The 20,943-nt window shown below is 42.7% G+C and overlaps 1 protein-coding gene across 3 annotated transcripts in view; it reads left to right on the top strand.

Moving 5' to 3' along the window:
* Nucleotides 1–20,127, top strand: part of ENPP4 (ectonucleotide pyrophosphatase/phosphodiesterase 4) — a 455,810-nt gene extending 435,683 nt beyond the window's left edge. For all 3 annotated transcript variants that reach the window (XM_044062646.1, XM_044062645.1, XM_044062647.1), the window contains one exon: nucleotides 19,475–20,127. In XM_044062646.1, coding sequence (XP_043918581.1) covers nucleotides 19,475–19,845 — 371 coding nt within the window. In that variant the 3' untranslated portion in view covers nucleotides 19,846–20,127. The remainder of the gene's footprint in view (nucleotides 1–19,474) is intronic.
* Nucleotides 20,128–20,943: the final 816 nt, after the last annotated feature.

The following is a 20,943-nucleotide window of genomic DNA, read 5'->3' as shown; positions in this document are numbered from 1 at the left end:
TTCAAAAATCACTCCAACAAAATGGAGTACATGTTGCACAAATTAGATGTTCACAGACAACTAAGATTTTACTTGGATAGAACAAAAGATCACAGAAAAACTGATCAACTCTTTGTGGCTTTTGCTGATAGCAGGAAAGGACTAGCAGTTACCAAAAGAACTCTTTCTAAGTGGTTAACGGATTGTATAATCTATGTCTGATTCTTCAAATCAAACTCTTTTGCACAAACCCAAAGGACATTCCACAAGGTCAGTGTCTACATCTTTGGCTCATGCAGCCCGCCTACCATTGGACGCTATTTGTGCGGCTGCTACTTGGTCTAAGCCACATACATTCATTTCTCATTATAAGGTAGACAAGGCTTCTAGGGACAGGGCAACCTTTGGTTCCACTGTGCTCAAGAACGTCCTTCCGTGAGTTCCTCAGGAACAAGGAGCTAGGGACGCTACCCATGTGTAAGAACAAACGGCGAGATTGAACACTATCACATATAGAAGTTATGTCCTTACCATAACGTTCCATGTGGAGTGTTCATCTCGCCTTTGTTCTTACATTCCCACCCTCCCGCCCTAAGAAGAACGTTCTTTTGATGCCTGGCCAGGATCATCCTGCTGCTGCTGCTACAAATATTGTGTACATAGTTGACATATATATATATATATATATATATATATATATATATATATATATATATATATATATATGTCTATTTGTCTTTCTATATATATATAGTTATGTATAAATTCTTATTTCTGGGCATATGTGATGTAAGCATGAATGTGCTCTCTCTGGAGATTGGTTTGCTTGCAAACTAGATCTGAGGTAAAGGCAGAGGGGGATTGTGGGTATTAGATTGTCTCGAGCTTCTTCTCGATGCAGAGCTTGCAAGAGGCCGGCACGGAGCCGAGGATCGGCTCCGAACCCATGTGTAAGAACAAAGGCGAGATGAACACTCCACATGGAACGTTATGGTAAGGACATAACTTCTATTTTTTGACTACATTCAATGAATCTTGGTCAGACATAGTTGTGTTAAATAACTCAGTGAAAGTCTCTCCTCCAGCCCTCCTGTTGTCCCCTGTTGGAATAATTGCTGTTCCTGTTGCGCTGAACATTGTAGTTCTGCCTGCCCCAGGGGGTCCGTTTCCCTTAATTTTTCAGCCTTTCGGACCTCCTTAGTTGTTGACCCTCCTGAAAAGAATAATCATTATTCCCCCTGGTGTTGTTAAACCCCTTTTCACTGTCAGAACTGTTCGGAATATTTTCATTATTTTGAAGGCTATACTCATACACATTTCCCTGGGACTGTTTTCTCCCTATATTTACTTGATTATTTGAATAATCAGCCCTGTCTCTGTCAAGCTTACATTGCTTTCTCAACCTGTTCTCTTTTACAAAGTTATTAATGTCTTTAAGAACATTCTCATACTTAAATTTGTATTGCTCAAAAAGTAAATCTGAAATAATACTTTGATTTAAAACTGAAATCTCATTTTGCAAAAGCTCCAACTTACTGTTGTTGTTTCTGATAATGATGTCCATCATTTCAAAACCTGTTTTTTTAAATAAAGCCACAAATTCTCTAAAAGCAGAGGACCCCTCCTCAATCCCCAAAGGTTTTTTCAAAACTCTTAAGCCTTTGGGAACTTGTTTGAGAGCAACTGATTTATTTAAAAACACGTCTAGTTGAAGTGTTCTGTACTTTCTACAAAGCTTATCAAAAGTATTTTAATGACATTTCTTGATTTGGAATAGCATTTTCATTGAATAAATCTGCTTCAAATGCTGTAAACCATTCATTCAGGTTTGCATTAACTCTATCTGGCCTCATGGTCACTGGGAATGGTCCCTGTTGATTCCTGGGCACTGAGGAATGCAGAGTAAACAGTTCAGCTTGTGAGTCAGTCAGGGTATTGGTAGATACTCTTGTCAATCTTCCTTCCATCACTACAGAAGTTGGTCTCTGAATAGACTGGTTAAGTTGAACCAGCAAGGTTTCCATAATTACTAAGAACCAAAATAATGCTATAGAAAAGCGTTTCCTCGCAAAAAAAAGCCATTGAGCGCAAAATAAAATATAACAAAAGACAAGCCAAATGGCTCGAAAACTTGTAAACACTAATAAAAATAAAAAATGCGAGCCACCAAGGCAGTATTTGTGTGAAACACAAGTTTATTTAACATTAAACACTGTCAAAGTAAAACCAACTAAGCGCTTTCGCCAAGAAACACGAATTGGCTTCATCAGAGTCACTCAGTTATGATGTGGCTTCCCTTATATACTCTTAATTACTTAAGCAATTATTCATGATTTGCCTTGCATCAATGAAATTACTCTGACTAAACTTAAAGGTATACTTTCTCTGCATATGTCATATACAGAATAACATGCTGTAAACTACAATAATCCCCCCAGTCACTCACTTATATTGTCTTTTGAGAAATTATGTGAACAACAATTTAGAAAATAAGATAAAAACCAAAAGGACCCAATGAAGAGGCTTTAGTTTCCAGTTTAAAAACACAGTTTTAATCCACAAAAAGGAAGCACAAGCGCTTTCGTAGGTACAAATCCCACGTCTTCAGATGCTAACAACTGTTCAAACAGGAATGGTTTGAATATATATACAGAAACACTGAAGTAATTAAGTAGTGACATCACCTTAAAGCTGCACTCATGATAAAATGTTCAAGACAAGGATATTATACATTTACGTGCCTATATTTGACTAAACATTGAAATACAGTACTTAAGTTTTAAAAATATGTAAAAAGATATAAAACATTGCAATACATACTCTACAAAATATGTATAATTATTTACTATATATACCTATTGCTCATATTTTTCACCTAGTGAAAGGTCTTTTCTTTAATAAAGGCTTGAGGGGAACATATTCATTCATTCCAAAATCAGCTTTGGCTCTCATCCTTACTATCCATTCTGCTTTTAAGCTTTCTGTAACATTTTGTATGTCACGACCTCTAATATTCTCAGATGCCCTGCTTATAACTAGAAACTTAAATGTGTCCAGAATCAGTTTCATTCACATGTTTAGCTAAAGCACTTAAATTGTCCTTCTTATTAATGTGGTAAAGATGCTCCCTGATTCTATCTTTTAAGCACCTATCAGTTTTCCCCACCCCACATACATTTTTTTACATTTTAAACAATGTGCTAAGTAAACCACATGTTTAGTTTCACAGGTAGCATAGAGACAAAAATTATATATTCTATGATAGTAAGGGTGTGTAAACTGTGCACATGTATCTATAGATTTGCAGAATGAACGTCCACATGGTCTAGTAGCAACTGTTATTGGGGTTCCAACACTGTGTTTAGAATAACATAATCTCCTTTTCAGGGACAAATTATTCTTAAATAAAAATTTTGGTTCCACATCTATAATCTCCTTAACCTGTTCATCACTGGTTAGAATTCCCCAGTATTTCCTTACAATATCCATATACATGCCTACATTTGTAGAATATTCTAAAGGTACTCTCAGTTTAGTGACACTTTCCTTATTGTCTAGACATTCTTTCCTGTTCTCAGAAAAGTAAGGTTTAGCATTAGACTGTCTTAATTTTACAACCCGCTGAATATTATTATACAAGAATGATTCAGTGTACTCTGGCCTTCAAATAATTTCTAACTACTTCAGTTCGTTTGTGAAAATCATCAGCATGCATATTTAGCCTAGAGGCTCTATAAACTTGGTTTTTAACCACATTTTTAAAAACATGTGGTGGATGCATACTGTTCTTAGACAGGAGATGATTAACATGACAGACTTTTTTATACTGTTTGGTATATATTTCTCCACTATTCTCAACTACTATTGATACATCTAAGAAGTTAATATTATTTTCTGAGTGTACTGTTTTGAACTTCAAATAAGAAGCACTACTGTTGACGTACCCCTCAAGTCTCCGTAGCTCCTCATAAATGCCCCCCATAGCACAAAAAGATAATCTACAAACCTTCTCATAAACAATATTTTTTCTTTAAATGGTCCCTGTAACATAAATTCTGTTTCCCATATAACCATTACTGCATTGGCATAGCTATTGGCACATGAAGTGCCCATAGCTACGCCATTGCATTGCCAAAACACATCCTTATCAAAAATAGAGACGTATAGAACCAATTTAGTTAGCTCTATTAACAAATGTATATGTCTTTCTTCGGTACTTGAGTACTCTGATGAACCTCTCTAAACCTTTTAGACCCGACTCATTAGGTGTCACCGTGAAAAGGGACACCACATCCATTGTCACTAATATAAATGTCTCATCCTTATTTCTGTGGTGGTACAGCGGTTGCGTTGTTGCCTCACAGCAAGAGGTTCTCCCGTTCGATTCTCAGCTAGTGTGCGGGGGAGTGCCTTCTGTGTGGAGTCTGCATGTCCTCCCCGTGGTAGAGTGGCCTCCGAAAGACATGCGTGAATGGACGTGCCTTCGCTGAAGGTTGGGCGTCGGGCTGGCAACAGCACCATAAAAATCTACTGCCAATCATTAGCGGATCGGAGTTCCGCTGTGGCGACCCCTAACTGGGAAAAGCTGAAAAGACAAACAAACATATAGACATATAAATCCTTTAAAAATGCTCTGTATCTCTCAGAACCTGATAAATATTATTCAACATTGGCCTTAGATGTTTCTCTGTATATATATGGAGATCGTTTCTGTACACCATCTCCTCCCTGACACTATTGGCCTCAAAGGTGGATTGATTTTATCTTCATGTAACTTCGGTAATCCTTGTATAACAGGAATTGCAGGATGCTGTATAACAAAATAATCAAACAATTCCTTAGTTATATATTCATTTCTCATAAGATGACATAAATGCTGTTTAACATGTTCAGTCATATTTGTAATATCTAAAATATTTATTTTCTTATAAAACCATCAATCTCTTAACATATCAAGCATCTTATATTTGTATCCATCTGCATCCAAGATTATTATTGGCCAACCTTTGTCGGCTGGATGTATAATTATGTGTTCTCTTGCAACTTTCTTAAAGCATTCTGCTCATCCTTAGTTAAATTAAAGTACTTATTTTATATTTGCATTTCTTATCATCTAGCATTTGCAATTTATAAACTTCATCAACACACATACTTTCAAAGGCATTTATCAAAGGATTTGTCATCGGAATAAATGTACTTGGTTTCCTAAACATATTCGCTTGTTCATTCATGCCCTTAAACATAATTTTTAAAGTTAAATTTCTAGCAAATAATTTAATATCAAAAATAACTTTAGTATAATCAGAATACCTGCTAGGTATAAACGATAATCCTTTCTGCAAAACATTAAGTTCATCATCTGAGGAAACATAGCTGGATAAATTCCAGACTGTTTTCTCATCTGTTGAAAAGCCTTCTTTATATTGCCCAAACCTGCTTGTTCCTCCTCGAATTTTATTTTCTGTCTGCTCCGACTCCTTCCCCTTGTAAAGGAGTTGAGTTGTTGCTCCATCTTCACCGGCAGGGGAAAGGAGAGTTTGTGAAAGCCTAAAGGGACTGGTGCATCTAGTACAGACAATAAAGCTTCTGAACTCACTGTTTCTTGTGCCTGATGTACTTGTGTCATGACCTGTATGGTTTTACGTCTCGCTCCTAGATCTCTGTCATTATTGTGTAGTTCCTGTGGGTTAGTCAACGTTAGCTCTGCCTCTGATCACATCATGGAATCGCTCGCAGTCCTCTGCAATAAAGCCCCTTCCACTCTTTTGTCTGTGGAGGCGTTCCCTCTGTTGGAATAATAATTTCCTGATTCTCTTTGTTCCTCATTATGATTGGATAGTATGGAGGATCTTTGATTCGAACTGCCCACTGTTATTTCGTTGTCTCCAAACCTCGGCCAGGAAAATACATTCCCTGACTGAAAGTCACGCCTAACTCTATTTTGCATAGTTTTTGTTTTATGAGCTTATGTTCATATGCATAAATAGAGTCAAATGCATCAGTCAGGTTACTATTTAACACAGAAATGTCAACTAAAGAGAGCAGCTCAGCATACAAAGTCTTAACAGAAAAGGACAAGGTTTCAATCTCCCTTTCAGAAGCTGCTGTTAAAAGCTTCATATAGTTCATACTGGTTTTTAAGTTAACTTTTTGCCACTCGCTGAGAAATATAGGGTCACAGTCAACATGTGAGGGCATTTTAAGAACTTGTAACCCTCTCAGGACTATTTCTTCTTTGATGCGGTACTCAAAATTTGTCAAACGGATTTCTTTTCAGTTTAAATAAATATTTTTCCATCAGGTGCAGTTTGCTTCTCAAAGTCACTATATCTATACCATTTGTCTCCGTATCAGTATTCTCTGTCTGACATCTGTAGAGAGGATTTTCTCTGCATTCAATAGTTTTGAACAGTTTGTCAGTATTATAAACATTACCTTGCGGTTGTGACAGAGATATTTTCAGAATTCAAAACTTCTATTTCATCAGCCATATTCTTCACAAGTGTGGTGATAAAAAACAGAAAAGTAACAAAAGACAAAACTATCACCACACTCTGTGAGCAGTCAGGTCCAAGAACAAAGCAGAATCCTAGCAGGATCTGAGTCTGGGGAGATCCAGGATAAAGTTTCCTCCCAGCTAACCACACTGGAGTCCATTTCCAACTCATCCATGAGGCTCATTGTGCATGCAGCTGAAGGGAAGACTAGGGCAGTGGGTTCAGGCATTGCCATAAGGTGTCACGCTTGGATGCACTGGTGTGAGTTTGTAGAGAAATGTAAGTCTTTCTTTGTCAGTGCTCCTTTTGACGGATCTTTCTTATTCGTCCCCAGAGTCAAACTCTACCCAGGTGTGAGAAAGATGGAAAGACCCTGTCTGCAGTGGGCATATATTTTTCTGCTCCCCAACAGTCCTACTGTAGTTAGCAGAGGAGCAGGTAGATATTCAAGAAATCCCAAGAGCCGTTTCAGGGCACACATGGTGATGGCTCCCCTCACAGCAGATGTGGGAGCTCTAATGGAAGGTGTTGACCTCACAGCAGAGGTGCCCCACAAAATCAGGGTTCCAGAGATTTTCTCTGGCAGTCCTACCACCGCTACAGTCGGGGGAAGATTTTCTATGCTTTCAAGGGCCTGGCAGCAAATAACTTCAGAGACTCGTATGCAGAGGATCATTGCCAGAAGTTGCAATATTCCCTTCACTCTTTCTCCAAGATCTAGAGTTCATAGGAGCTTGTCTGAATACCTGGTCTGTATCATATGAGCGAATCGCACAAATTGCAAACATTCATAATATCGAACGTACTGGACCTCAAACTTCCTATTGTGGGGGGCTGCTCCCCCCACACCCTCAGCTAAATATATATTCCAACTCTGAGATCGCACTACAGTGAGGAAAGGGCAGATATCCCATTCTTCACTGTACCGCAGTCTCAGAAAAAGCACTTTGAGGTCTGGTATGCTCAATATTATGAGTGTTGGCAATTTGTGCGATTCGCTCATATGATATAGACTCCTCAGTACCATCTCTTGTGTAGCTTCCCTTCCTCTTCACAGGCTACAGAAGATCAAATTTCAAGTACAAGCCATTCTTTCCAGTGACAAGGCTCCTTCACTTCTAGTCCTTCAAGCTTTAGGGTCCATGGCAGCGACCATTATCTTAGTTCCACTAGCAAGAGTTCACATGCAGCTGCTACAGTGGCTTCTGGCATCCCATTTGTCCATCCTAACCCATCCAATGACGCATTCCAATTTTAATCACTAGTCATTGCAAGAAGGACATATCCTGTTGGTTGGAATCAAAGGAAATTATTTTATGCTATCCCTTAATTCTACCTCAATCCAAGGCCATAGTGACCACAGACACCTCCCAGATGGTGTGTGTGTGTGTGGGGGGGGGGCATTATCTGGGAAGAACAGTCCAAGGCACATGGTCCCTGATGGAGGTCAATTTGCATGTCAGTGATCTGGAACAGAGGGCAGTGCTCTTAGCATTGCAAGCCTTCCAGTCTGTCCTCCCTGTAGGAACAATTGCAGTTCAGTCAGACAACATGTCAGTATTGTGGTACATCAACAAGCAGGATGGGACCAGGTCTTGCCCCCCTGTGTTGAGAAGCTCTGAGTCTGGCAATGGGCGATATTCTCCAACCTCTTTCTAATAGCAGTACACATCCCGGGGAGCTTGAATGTGATAGCAAACTGAGCAGATGTTGGTCTACCAGGATCAGATCTGATGTGTTCACCAGATCCAGAGTTAGTTATTCAGGGCTCCCCAGCTGGATCATCTTGTGATCCGAGGTTTTCAGCTCCCGGGCATAGGAGTCATTCCCTGGATCGGGAACAATAGAGGGTGGAGGTAGGATCCAGGCTGGCTTCTCCATCTAAATCCACCCATTCTTTGGTCTCTTCCAGATCCTCCAGGAGTATCTTACCTTCTGACATGGGCAGGATGATGAGGAGTTTCCTTCGGGCCCAGATAGAGATGGGCCTTTTGGAGTCCACAGCCTGTTCGGCCTTGGGGAGATCCCCAGCTCCTAAATTGCCTTCTCTTCTGATTCCTACAGTTTTGGAATCCCAGGTCCTGGTTTTCCCTAGGGTGCTGTTGGTGGATCTAGGAATGTCAGCTTTCCCGGTTCCTCAACCGTCCCTGACCAGCTCTAGCCCTGTGACTTCGGATCAGAATGGGTCTTGATTCCGTGATGTTCGTGCTGGATCCCTGGGGAGGTGTTCTGGTCCACTCCCGCTTCCCTTGTGGTTTCAGCTACTGGGGACAAGGATGAGGTTTCTTTGAGTCCTTTGACCTTTAGGCTGGTTGAGCGGACCTTCTCCAGGTCTGGAGCAGCATCTTCCACCTTTCCAGGAATGTCCCAAACAGTCACTTTCTGGAGGCCTGAGCCCATTCATCCTGTCCAGGGTCGGCCCTCCTGAGATGGCTTTCAGGCATCAAGAGCCCCAGGGGTTCCTCTCTCTTCTGAGTCCTCTCCTGAGCCCCTTACAGAAGAGTCACCTCAGAAGGGACAGTGCAAGAAGAGGCACTTGATCTCCCCCATTGAGTCCTTCACAGAAGACACAGATTTTGATGAAGGGAACGGGTCCCCCAGATCTCCACTGGATGATTTCTCCTTTGGGGACATTCTGGAGCTGGTGAAGCAGAAAGGTGGATGGTCTCCCCAGCCCCTGTCTTCAGAAAAAAATCTGTGTTCCTGAAGGCTTTCAGGATGGACCCATGTACTTCGTGGGTCTCTGCCCCTACAGATGAGCTCATTGATTTCATTGCGCGCAGGGCATGGAAGGAACCTGACACTGGGGACTGGTTTCTAAGAAGGCTGATAAGTTTCTGAGTCCTACCCACAAACAGAATGCACTGGAGCAAGGGAGTGACAGTCAGTGCTGTCATGGTTGTTGCAGCCACTAAAAAGGAGCTGGCTGAACAGATCTCCAGTGTCTGTCTCCCAAACCGAGAGTCTTGAACGATAGACAGACATATAAAGTGCATTTACACTTCAGCCATGCTTGGGCTGAGAGCCCTAAATTACTTGGCACATTTTACCCACCTCCAAAGAGATCTGTTTCCGAGCTGACCAAATCCCTTTCAGAGTTGATGCCAACAGAGGATCTAAAGCTCCCAAGCTCACCACTCTGTCATCTATTGCCAGTTCCTTGATGAGGTTGACCTCCAGTGCAGTGGGGGAGGGTACCTCTTGAGTGGCCGGTGCAAGCATGGTCTTGAAACGTCATGCGTGGATGCAGTTATATGGGTTTGGGGAACCCTTCAAGGTGTCTCTTACTAATGCATCTTTAGAAGTTTCCTCACTGTTTGGACCATCTGTCAAAAGAATTTTAACTCGCAGTGAGCAGGAGGGCAAGACACTGTTTGCACTTGGGATAGTTTTCTAACCCCAAAGGTCCTTTTCCAAAAAACAACGGGGAAGTAAGAAGTCCTGGTTCTGCAATTCGCAGGGTTCTTTCCAAGATGCTCCAGAGGATTCCTCTTCCAGAGGCTGGGGAAGGGGGTTCAGTGGTAGACGCTGCCCTAGAGGCAGAGGGGGTCCACAAAAATCAAGGCTCCAGGGAACCCTTCTCTAACAACCCCTTTCAGTGCCCCTGAGGCGTTGCACAGCTGTCCTGCCCTGGAGGCAGTCAGGGGTCATTTTTCTTTGCACCCAAATGCCCGGCATGTATAACAAATGGTTAGTGAGTGCTCATATCCAGGGGTTGTTAAATTCCCTTTTCCCAACCTCCTCCAAATTCCAAGAAAGTTCTCCCCGACTTGCCACCCAGTCAGAGAGAACTGTGGCTCTTCTAGAAAAAAGAGCCATCCAGGAGGTCCCAGCGGGACAAAGCAGATTTAGAATTTATTCTCGCTTCTTTTTGGTGTCAAAAAAGACCGGGGACCTACATCCAATTCTGGACCTCAGCAAACTGAACTTGACTGTCAAGAAGTCGAACTTCTGGATGGTCACTGTTCAGTCCATCCTGCCACTGCTGCAGAAGGGATGAATGGATGTACTCCATAGACCTCCAAAATGCCTACTGTCGTATCAGGATAGACATGTGCTCCAGGAAGCACCTGTGGTTCTGGATTGGAGCCGATCATTTTCATTTCTGAGCCCTACCATTTGGATTCACCACATCCCGCAGGGTGTTTATCAAATGCTTAGCGGACATAGTTGCTCACCTGAGCCTTCAAGGATTTCAGGTCTTTCCATACCTGGACGATTGGCTCCTTACAGCTCCCACGAGGCATCTATTGGTATCTGTCGCACAGTCTCTCTTGTGGACCTTTGAAATGCTAGGGATTACTGTCAACTTGCTTCAGTCAAAGCTGTCTCCAGTACAAAGCCTAGAATTTATTGGGACCCATCACAACACAGTAACAGAGATTGCAGCATTGCCTCCCCACAGAGTGCACATGATCAGAGAACAGGTCAGGGCCATCTTGGAGGGTCCATCACCTCAAGCACACCTCATTCTCAGAGCATTGGGATCCATGTTGGCGGCAATTCTTCTCATTCCTCCAGCGAGATTCTACATGCAGGTACTTCAGTGAATGCTAGCGGTGCAGTGGTCCATTCTGTCTCATCGAGTGTCCAGGCCTATCCCATTGATTCCCATTTGTAGATGACATCTGCAGTGGTGGCTTCATTTAGTGGATCTCCTTCGAGGCAGACCATTTTCTCTTCCCCCAACCACGACCTCGGTGACCACAGATGCTTCCTGTTGGGGTGGGGGGAGTCATTTTCAGGGCAGGCCCATCCAAGGCCCGTGGTCTCCCACAAAGACCATGTTGCACATAAACGTTCTCAAGATGAGGGCAGTCCTCAGAGGGGCATTCCCCGAGGGATGCTGTTGTATACGAGTGGCCACCAGGTCTCCTCTATGCATGCCCTCCTCTTCTGCTGATTCCCCAAGTGCTTCAGAAAGCCCACAGACTGAAGAGTTCCATTATTCTTATTGCCCCATTCTGGCCTGGTCAGGTGTGGATGTCCTTCAAGGATGCATCTGCAGTCTTCACAAATGGGTTGTCCTGTCGTCAGGCAGCCCTTCGGTCGGCCGGATTCCAAAGTCTGGGTCTGGCTTCGGCTGGTGTCGCACTTCACCCGACATCATTGCGGCAGTTTTTCGGGTATAAAGGCATCAGCCGACGCCATTTTCCTCAGTCTTTCTTGCCGCGTGGCGCCCGAAGCAGAAGCTGTTCGCAAGTGCCGGTCGGTCAGATCCAGAGATTACTACTACCGAATATTACTTCGAAGACTTCTAAAAAGCTAAGTACCCCGTTGGGGACTCTTTCTTGCCTCAGCCGATGTCAGAGAAAGTGAATAACTGTTTATCTTGTGGGAAACAAATACCTCATAAAGATTTCCACTCCTATTGCATACATTGTTTAGGCCCAGACCACGACGTAGCAGCTTGTCTAGCCTGTGCTTCTTTTAACCGATGGAAGCTTAGACGTCGGTCGGAGTTTGCTGAACAGATTTTCGCTCGATTTTGCATATATTATGCCGTCGGATCCTCCGACTACGCAAAGTATCAAAAAACGCAAAGAAAAGGACCGACACTCGCGGTCCGCGGTTTCGGCCGAAACCGCGGTTAAGCAAGCTGCTAGTGTCTCGGTTTCGGCCGAAACCGAGCAAGCGGTTCTTTCTTCAGCCGAAATCATGCCTTCTACCGAGGCCTCTTCTAACCTGGTAGAAACGGCTTCTGAAATCCAACCTTCTGTTGCGGTTTCACAGGATTTATCAGATACCATTCCCCTGGATATTTCTACCCCTGGACGTGGAGCTGCTAGGCCTCCTGCAGCAATGTCTATTAAGGCCTTTGCCAGGGCTAAAGCAGCCAAAACATCAAAAATGGTGCCTGCCAAGCCCCCCTCTCTCAGGCCCAGCACCAGCTCCCATATGCTTACTTTGGCTGAGGATCTCATCTCTTTAATCGTGGAGCCCAGCCTCATCCAGACAGGGCCTCTCTCCCTCCTCCAGAAAAAGGCCTAGAGCAGAGCCCCTGAGCCAGTATCCACAGATGATTCCTCTGATGACTCAGAACATACAGACCCTCCTGAGGCTGCTTATTCTCCTTACGAAGACTCTGATGCTGAGGAGTCCATCCCTTCAGCCTCTCCTCCTGAGGAATTTTCCTTTGGGGAAACCTTGCATGCTATGAGGGAACAATTTCAGTGGCAGGGCCAAGATTTCTCAGACTCTAGAAAAAGGCTTAGGACCTTTCTACATTTGCCACAGCATAGGCCTTTAGCTATACCTCCAGTACTTTCTGTTGTTGATGATGCATTTAATGATGCTTGCACTGCTCCTGATTCATTACCTCCGGCTCCTGCTAAGCCCGATAGGTTCTACAGGGTCCCGGACACTCATCACCACTTATATAAGGCTCCTTTTGCAGATCCAGAGACAATCTCCCAGGGTCCTAAAGCTGTAGCAGCTACTTCCACTAAAAACCCCCTCCCCTTTGAAAGGGAATCCAGGTCCTTAGAGACATGGGGTAAAAAAGTTTACACCTCTGCTACTTTGTCAGCTAGAGCTTTGAACTGCCAATTTCATATGATTCAATACCAAGAGTTTATGCTTGACCAGTTGACTAAAAAGCTGTCCTCTGAAGAATCTTTAGATAAGAAATATGTTCAAGAAATGGTACATAACATACAGCAGGTTAGTAACCATTCTTTAAAATGTGGCTATGATGCACTGGAGGCTTCCTTTAGATCAGCCATGACTGGCACAGTTATCAGGAGGCATGCATGGCTGAAAGAACAGGCATTACCAGACCATGTTAAATCAAAGCTTTTGGATGCACCTATGGACAAGGTCAGTTTATTTGGTTCCCTGCGCAACAGGTAATAAAAAAGATGGAAGAGAAGGCAAAATCTGTACAAACAGTGAAAGATTTCTTACAAGTTCAACCTCCAAGGTTTAGCAGGAACTGGCCCTCCAAGAATTGGTCCTTTCCAGACTCCTCTAGGGCACAAAGAGGCAGGAATAGGTGCTCGAGGCAGAAACCAAACCAGGGGTGCCTACAGGGGACGCCAGTGGCAAGGTAACAACCAGCGAGGCATGGATGCAACCACCACCACTACAACAACTCAATCACAGTGACTTGGCGGTGGCACCGCCTACCAGGGAACAACTAGAAGCACCCTTAGGCGGAAAGCTAACCTTATTTTCAAAGAACTGGCATTGCATCACAAGAGAAAAATGGATTTTGCAAACTATAGACCAAGGTTACAGGTTTCATTTCCATACTCTACCAAGCAAAAGAGGAATGCCAAACCTGCCACCTACTCAAAGGACAGAAGCTCTAAAGCAAATATCTCAATTACTAAGAATGAGAGCTGTGGAAAAGGTACCACCTTTGGAGCAAGGAAAGGATTTTACTCCAGACTCTTCCTGGTACCAAGAAAAGAAAACAAATGGAGGCCTATTCTAGACCTGTCCGCTTTAAACACATTCCTCATTGTTCCAAAATTCAAAATGCTGACCCTACAGCAGCTTCTTCCCATGCTGGGCAAGGAGTCTTGGCTGGTAACTCTAGATCTCAAGGAGGCATACCTGCACGTCCCCATAAGACCAATTTGCAGAAGATACCTCAGATTTCTTGCAGGATCAGAGCATTATCAATTCTCAGCATTGCCCTTTGGCTTATCTACTGCCCAGAGTGTTCACGAAATGCCTGGCATCAGTAATCGCTCATTGCAGACTTCAGGGATTCAAATCTATCCCTACCTGGACGACTGCCTGATACAAGCGGACAACAAAATAAAACTAACAGAAGACCTACAAAGAGTCATTTACCTGCTGCAAGCCCTGGGATATACAGTCAATATAAAAAGTCAAGGCTGATTCCATCCCAAAGAATAACCTTTCTGGGTGCAGAACTGGACACATCAAATCAAATGGCATCCCTAACTGCAGAAAAGAAAGAGCAGCTTCCTCTCTACTTCTTGGCATTAACAAAGCAGAACCATCTAACTGCAAGAAAAGTGCTGCAAGCTCTAGGCTTCATGGCATCCTGCATAATACTGGTCCCTCATGCCAGGCTGCATATGAGAAAGCTACAATGGTACCTAAAGAATTTGTGGTCTCAACACAAGCACAGCCTAGAAACCAAAATTCCAATGATTCCCTGCCTGAAGAAAGAGTTCCTATGGTGGGCTCAGGCCTGCCAATCAAACTCAGGATTGCCCTTCTGCAAAAGCCAACCAAAACAAACCATCACGACAGATGCCTCAGACCTCGGTTGGGGGGCACACATGCTGGACAGGTGCATTCAAGGCCTATGGACTCAAGACCAGCTGCACCGGCACATAAATCTAAAGGAAATGATGGCAGTAAAATTGGCAATCCAGGCCTTCAAACTTTTTCTCCAAGAAGGTCAGCTGATGATAAGGACAGACAACACCACAGTTATGTGGTACATCAACAAACAGGGAGGCACACACTCATATCCTCTATGCCGGCTGGTACTGGACCTATGGGATGTGGCTCTGAGCTATAACATTCAGTTACAAGCAATTTATGTACCAGGGAAGGAAAACATTCTAGCAGACATATTAAGCAGAACTACCACAGATGCCCACGAATGGATGCTGCATCCGGACATCTTCAAAGCCATCACAAGAGAATGGGGATTACCACAAATAGACTTGTTTGCATCCCCACTCAATCACCAGCTAAAGAAATTCTGCACAAGGACGTACCACCCACTTGCTTGGAAGGTGGACTCCCTATCTTTCAGTTGGAAAAACCTGATAGCATACACATTCCCACCACTTCCTTTGATGCACAAGGTGCTTCTGAAGATCAAAGAGGAACATCCGAGGATCATTCTGATAGCTCCAGACTGGCCAAGGCAACATTGGTATCCATTGCTGAGGAGCATGTCCAGGGAACAAATATGGACACTGCCCCTGATCCCATTACTGTTAACACAGAACAACTTCGACATCCTGCATCCAAACCTGAAAACTCTGCAGCTAACTGCCTGGAACATTACATGACAACAATTAACCCAAATTTATCCCAAAGGGTTAAGGACATAATCCTGGAGGCTCGCAGACCTTCAACAAGAAAGAATTATGCAGCAAAATGGAAAAGATATCTCACTTGGAGTACTGCAAAGGGGCAAGAAGTGACACTGGTGAACATAGCCAACATCCTGGAGTACTTGGCAGAGCTCTTCCATACAGGCCTGTCCTACTCTTCCATCAAGATACATGCCTCAGCTATTTCAGCAGAATACAGCTTGGATCCTCCTGTCTTCTCAAATCCTCTGCTCAGACAGTTTCTGAGAGGAATTAAAAATGTGAAACCTCCCCGGAAACCTCCATTACCAGCATGGGACTTGAACTTTGTGCTAGAATAATTGAAACTTCCCCCTTTCGAACCAGCAGCAACAGCAGAATTACAATACTTATCCTGGAAGACTGCATTCCTGCTGGCAATATCTTCAGCAAGAAGGGTCTCTGAACTACAGGCATTAATGGCAGTGCAACCCTTCCTGATCTTCCATCAAGATAGAGTGTCCATGAGAACAAATCCTACATTTATGCCTAAGGTGGTATCCAGAGTCTCTTTAAATCAGGCTATCCACCTTCCTACATTCTTCCCCAACCCACAGAACAGGGGAGAAAGGCTACTACTTACCTTGGATGTGCATAGACAATTACGCTACTACCTGGACAGGACAAAAAACAATAGAAAAACTGACCAGCTTCTGGTAGCATATGCAACAGGGAAGGAAGGAAAACCAATTTCAAAACAGACAATCTCCAAATGGATAGGAAATTGCATTAGATTTTGTTACTCCTATCATGGAAAGAAAACTCCAGAGAACATCAGGCCTCACTCCACAAGGGCTACAGCCACTACCACAGCTTTCTTACGAGGAGTGGCTACCAAGGACATTATAGAGGCTGCTACTTGGACCTCCGTGCATACATTTGCCAAGCATTATAATTTACCTTTATACTCTAGATCCCGAGCTGGTTTTGCCACTGCTGTTTTGCAAGGGATCCTAACTACACCATAATCTCTACTCATTCCTCCTCCCTAGTTTAGCTATGGTATTCTACCCATTTGTGAAGACTGCAGATGCATCCTTGAAGGACATAGTACAGTTTTGTACCTACCATAAATGTAGATGTCCGATAGGAATGCATCTGCAGTCAGGATTACCCTCCCTCCTTCCCCTCTGAGGTACTCCTAGGGTATTTGCCAACCTTCAGCTAGCTTGGGGGGGATCTATTATGGTGTATTTGTTTGTATATATGTACATACATGCTTATTTTGTGTGTTTGCTCTCTACTATTTGGAAACTTTGGCATTTATCCAAATTTAGCCATTCAAGAGGGCACCTGGCATCTGGGGCAAGAAACACTGAGGAAAATGGCGTCGGCTGATGCCTTTATACCCGAAAAACTGCTGCAATGACGTCGGGTGAAGTGCGACACCAGCCGAAGCCAGACCCAGACTTTGGAATCCGGCCGACCGAAGGGCTGCCTGACGACAGGACAACCCATTTGTGAAGACTGCAGATGCATTCTTATCGGACATCTACATTTATGGTAGGTACAAAACTGTACTTTCCCCTTCCTAAGGTCTCATCTGAATTATCCTCCCTGGATACTGGAATCCTGTTTCAGATCACATTTCTTACCTGTCAGAGCAGCCACCCAATTTTCAGTCACTTCACCTGACCGCATGGTTTCTCCACTTCCCATGATAATAACGCAGTCCAGGCTGGCTTCTCCTATCAGAGAAAATATATTAGCCTCACAGAAGCCTTCTCCTCAAAAGGTCTATCGTAATAAGTGGACACGTTTTTCCTTTTTGTCTGCAGAATGGAATCTTGACCCTTTTTCAGCTCCTATACCAAATATTCTTATCTTATTATCATCCCTTTTTCATGAAGGGGCCAACTTCTGTGCTATTAAGCTGCAGTTAGCGGCCATTTTTAATTTTCATGTCAATACAGGACCCACTTTTCCTCTAGATTATATAAAACCTTCTTGAAGGGCATCTTCCTTCACAGGCCTTCAGTCAGCGATCCTGACCCTCCTAGGGATCTGACCTTGATGCTGCGGTCCCGACCCTCCTAGGGATCTGACCTTGATGCTGCGGTCTCTGACTCAAAGTCCTTTTGAGCCAGCTCATTCATGTGATCTGAAATTTCTTTCTTGGAAGACTGCCTTTCTGGTGGGTATTACTTCAGCCAAGAGGGCTTCTGAATTACAGGCCTTATCTTCTAAACCACCATATATTGTTTTTCATAAGGACAGAGTGACTTTGCGAACTAACCCGTTTTATGCGTAAGGTAACTACTGAAAGAAATCTCAACCAGGATATCCAGTTTGCCGGTCTTCTTTCCTAATCACTCCAGTAAGGGTGAGTATCTCCTCCATACCCTGGACATACATCGGCAGTTGAGATTTTATTTACACAGAACTAAATCCTTCAGAAAATCTGACCAGTTGTTCATAGCTTTCTCCTTTAACAGATGCGACCAAGCAGTTTCTAAAATGGTGATTTCTAAGTGGATTTCTAATTGCATTTCCCTGGTTTACTCTCTTTGGAAGGTGGAGTTGCCTCGTGCATCTGAGGCGCATTCTCTTAGGACAGTTGCTACCTCTTCAGCATTCCCGCTAGGATGTCCTTAGATGATTTTTGTGCTGCGGCTACTTGGTCCATGCCTCACGCTTTTGATGCTCATTATAAACTGGATATGGCCTCCAGAGGCAGAGTATCCTTTAGTTCCACAGTGCTCAGGTACGTTCTTCCTTAGGGCCACCCAGGGTTTTTTGTAGCTAGGGATTCTAACCCAGTCATGATGAATAATGAAATGGATAACATCAGATCAATAGTTACATACTTGCCATAACTTGGTGTCTATGTTATCCTATTTCATTATTCATCATTTCCCACCCTCCTTTCCCCTTCCATGTTTCTGGAGATTCTGGAGAGGCTGGAGTCTCGGGCCCTTGAGCTACCGCCTATAGCGATGCTAATGATAGTATTATGTATGTGTAGTTGGATAGTTATGTTATCTAGTGTTTTCCTTTCCTTTGTTAGCAAACTCAATCTGAGGGTTAGAAGGTAGAAAGGGAATATGGTAGATGGAAGGGAGCTTGAGCCTTGATTCTAATCTGTAAAGTGCTGGATCGGCTCTGACATTGGATCCAAGACCCAGTCGTAACACAGATACCAAGTTATGGTAAGTACATAACTGTTGTTTTGCCTGTAAGAATAAGAAGTGAACAGCAGGTGGTACTTGTTGGTCTACTGCTAGGGACATTAGTAATGACACAGCTGGGATAAAAAGAAATGGTTTATGGAATCTAGATGGTGCTGTAAAAAGTCTTCTGCAGTTGTAGTTTCTAATAGCATGCCCTGCTGACACGAGCTCCCATGACAGTTACTGTGCTTTATTTGGTTAACCGGATTGTGTGTCTGCATTTCCTTCTTTATAACAATCATGAATTAGAAAAGTGTGTAACTTGTTTCTGCATGGGTCACAAATCGGCTATTTAATGTTGCAGCACTGGTTGACTTTTTCTAGCTGTTTTAGAAGGGGGTCTACTTCAGAGTATCAACATGAATGAAGGCTGATGTCAAGTATCATGGTTTATACCTGATTGCTCTGAACACAAAGCTGAAGTTTATCTTTTGCTCTTTTTGCCCATTCTGTTATGTCAATCATCAACCCCCTCCTGGCTAGTTAGCCAATTCGATCCCCCTTCTTTAGTGCATAGAGATAAAGCTGACATTCCCTTGTCATATGTTCCTTATAAGATGTTACTTTGTGTGAAGTACTTAAATCTGGCATGCAGAAATGTTGGAAATTGCTTTCTCAATCAAGCAGATACAGGACAATAAAATTTTTGTAGAACTGTGCTGTGAATTAATTGAATCACATATACTTGGAACAAAATGATACGGCAAGTAAATTGCACTCATATACTAAATGTTTTACTTTTTTTTTGTTTTTCAAGGGGGTGATCATGGCTATGATAATGCTTTACCAAGCATGCATCCTTTTCTGGCAGGACATGGACCTGCATTCCGCAAGGGTTACAAACTCAACACAATCAACAATCTTGATGTCTATCCTCTGATGTGCCATATCCTTGGATTGAAGGAGGAGCCCAACAATGGTACACTAAGCAATGTGAATTGCTTACTGGCAAGTCAGTGGTGCATAAACCTGCCAGAAGCCATAGGAATTGTAATTGGTGCTTTTATCATTTTGACTACTCTGGCTTGTCTTATAATTATCACGAAAAACAGGATGTCTCCATCAAGGCCATTTTCCCGACTTCAACTGGATGATGATGATGATGATGATGATCCCCTAATTGTTTAGCCTATCAACTTCGAGAGAGAAAATTGTATGACTTGACATTTTGTGAAGGATGTTACAGACACTTGAGAATATGCTTGAAAACAAACCCCTCTTAAATATTCTGACTACTTATTCAGAGGTTTGGGCTACAGTACCAACACTCTAAAAATGGCCACTTGAAATATACACTGATAATTTGCACTGCATACCTATTGAGGCTAAAGGCTTGCATATTTTGTGCCCAGAGGTTTTGTAGCCATCTGAACGCAAGGGTGCACATTTACATTAAAAGGTTTTGTTACCTTTCAAGACTCTTTTCTGAACACAAGAATGCCATGTTATTTTTTTCTGAAGTTGTCATTGTTTTAATGGTGTTTCCATATTGTATGTCACTTGAGAATTTGCATCTTTGCTAAATCTATACATGAGTTTGCTTGCATTACTGCATTTTTCTTGAACTTTGAGGTTTGTCTGTTATATTGTGATGATATCTTTAAAGCACTTATTTTATTCTTACCAAGTATGCATGAGAGATTATTTATATATTAAAGCTTTTAATGACAGAAAACTTCCCAAAGTATTCCATGGTACGGTGTTAGTCTTAAACACCTCAGGTTGGCATGAATTTTGATCTGCGTAATTGTTTGCTAAAAAAGAGAGTGATTATTTCTGCTTAGAAATATAACTTCCCTCACAACAACTTAGTCACAGTCTAAAAATGTTGGGTAGGCTATGGGAGAATTATTGGCAAAGTTGATCTGTAGCATCTGCATGCTGCAAGATGCGAGAAATTATTCATTAAGAAATGGTATCTTTTTTGTTGTTATTCTCAATGGATACACTGCAAGTAAGCATCCATTTTTTTCATCAGGATCTTTACTTCCAGTTCATCAACTTCAGAGATGTAAGGATAGGCATAGTACTTGACATGCAAGCTAGTCAACTAACATGATAATCTAACATTGTTATTCTCATTTCCTTAAATGCTTACCTTAACAGGTTAGGAGGAAGTGGATATCTCCTGCATCTACCTTGGTGCATTAAAATATTACAGTACAAGATGTGAGAAATGTGATGAATTTTATCACTTTCTTCTTTAAACAGTATTGCATGATAAAG

The sequence above is a fragment of the Protopterus annectens genome, chromosome 2.part1 (assembly GCF_019279795.1).
Source record: "Protopterus annectens isolate FY-2018-M chromosome 2.part1, PAN1.0, whole genome shotgun sequence".
Taxonomy (NCBI): Eukaryota; Metazoa; Chordata; order Ceratodontiformes; family Protopteridae; genus Protopterus; species Protopterus annectens.
The sequence above is the reverse complement of the archived record's forward strand: the minus strand, read 5'-3'. Positions and strand labels throughout refer to the sequence as shown.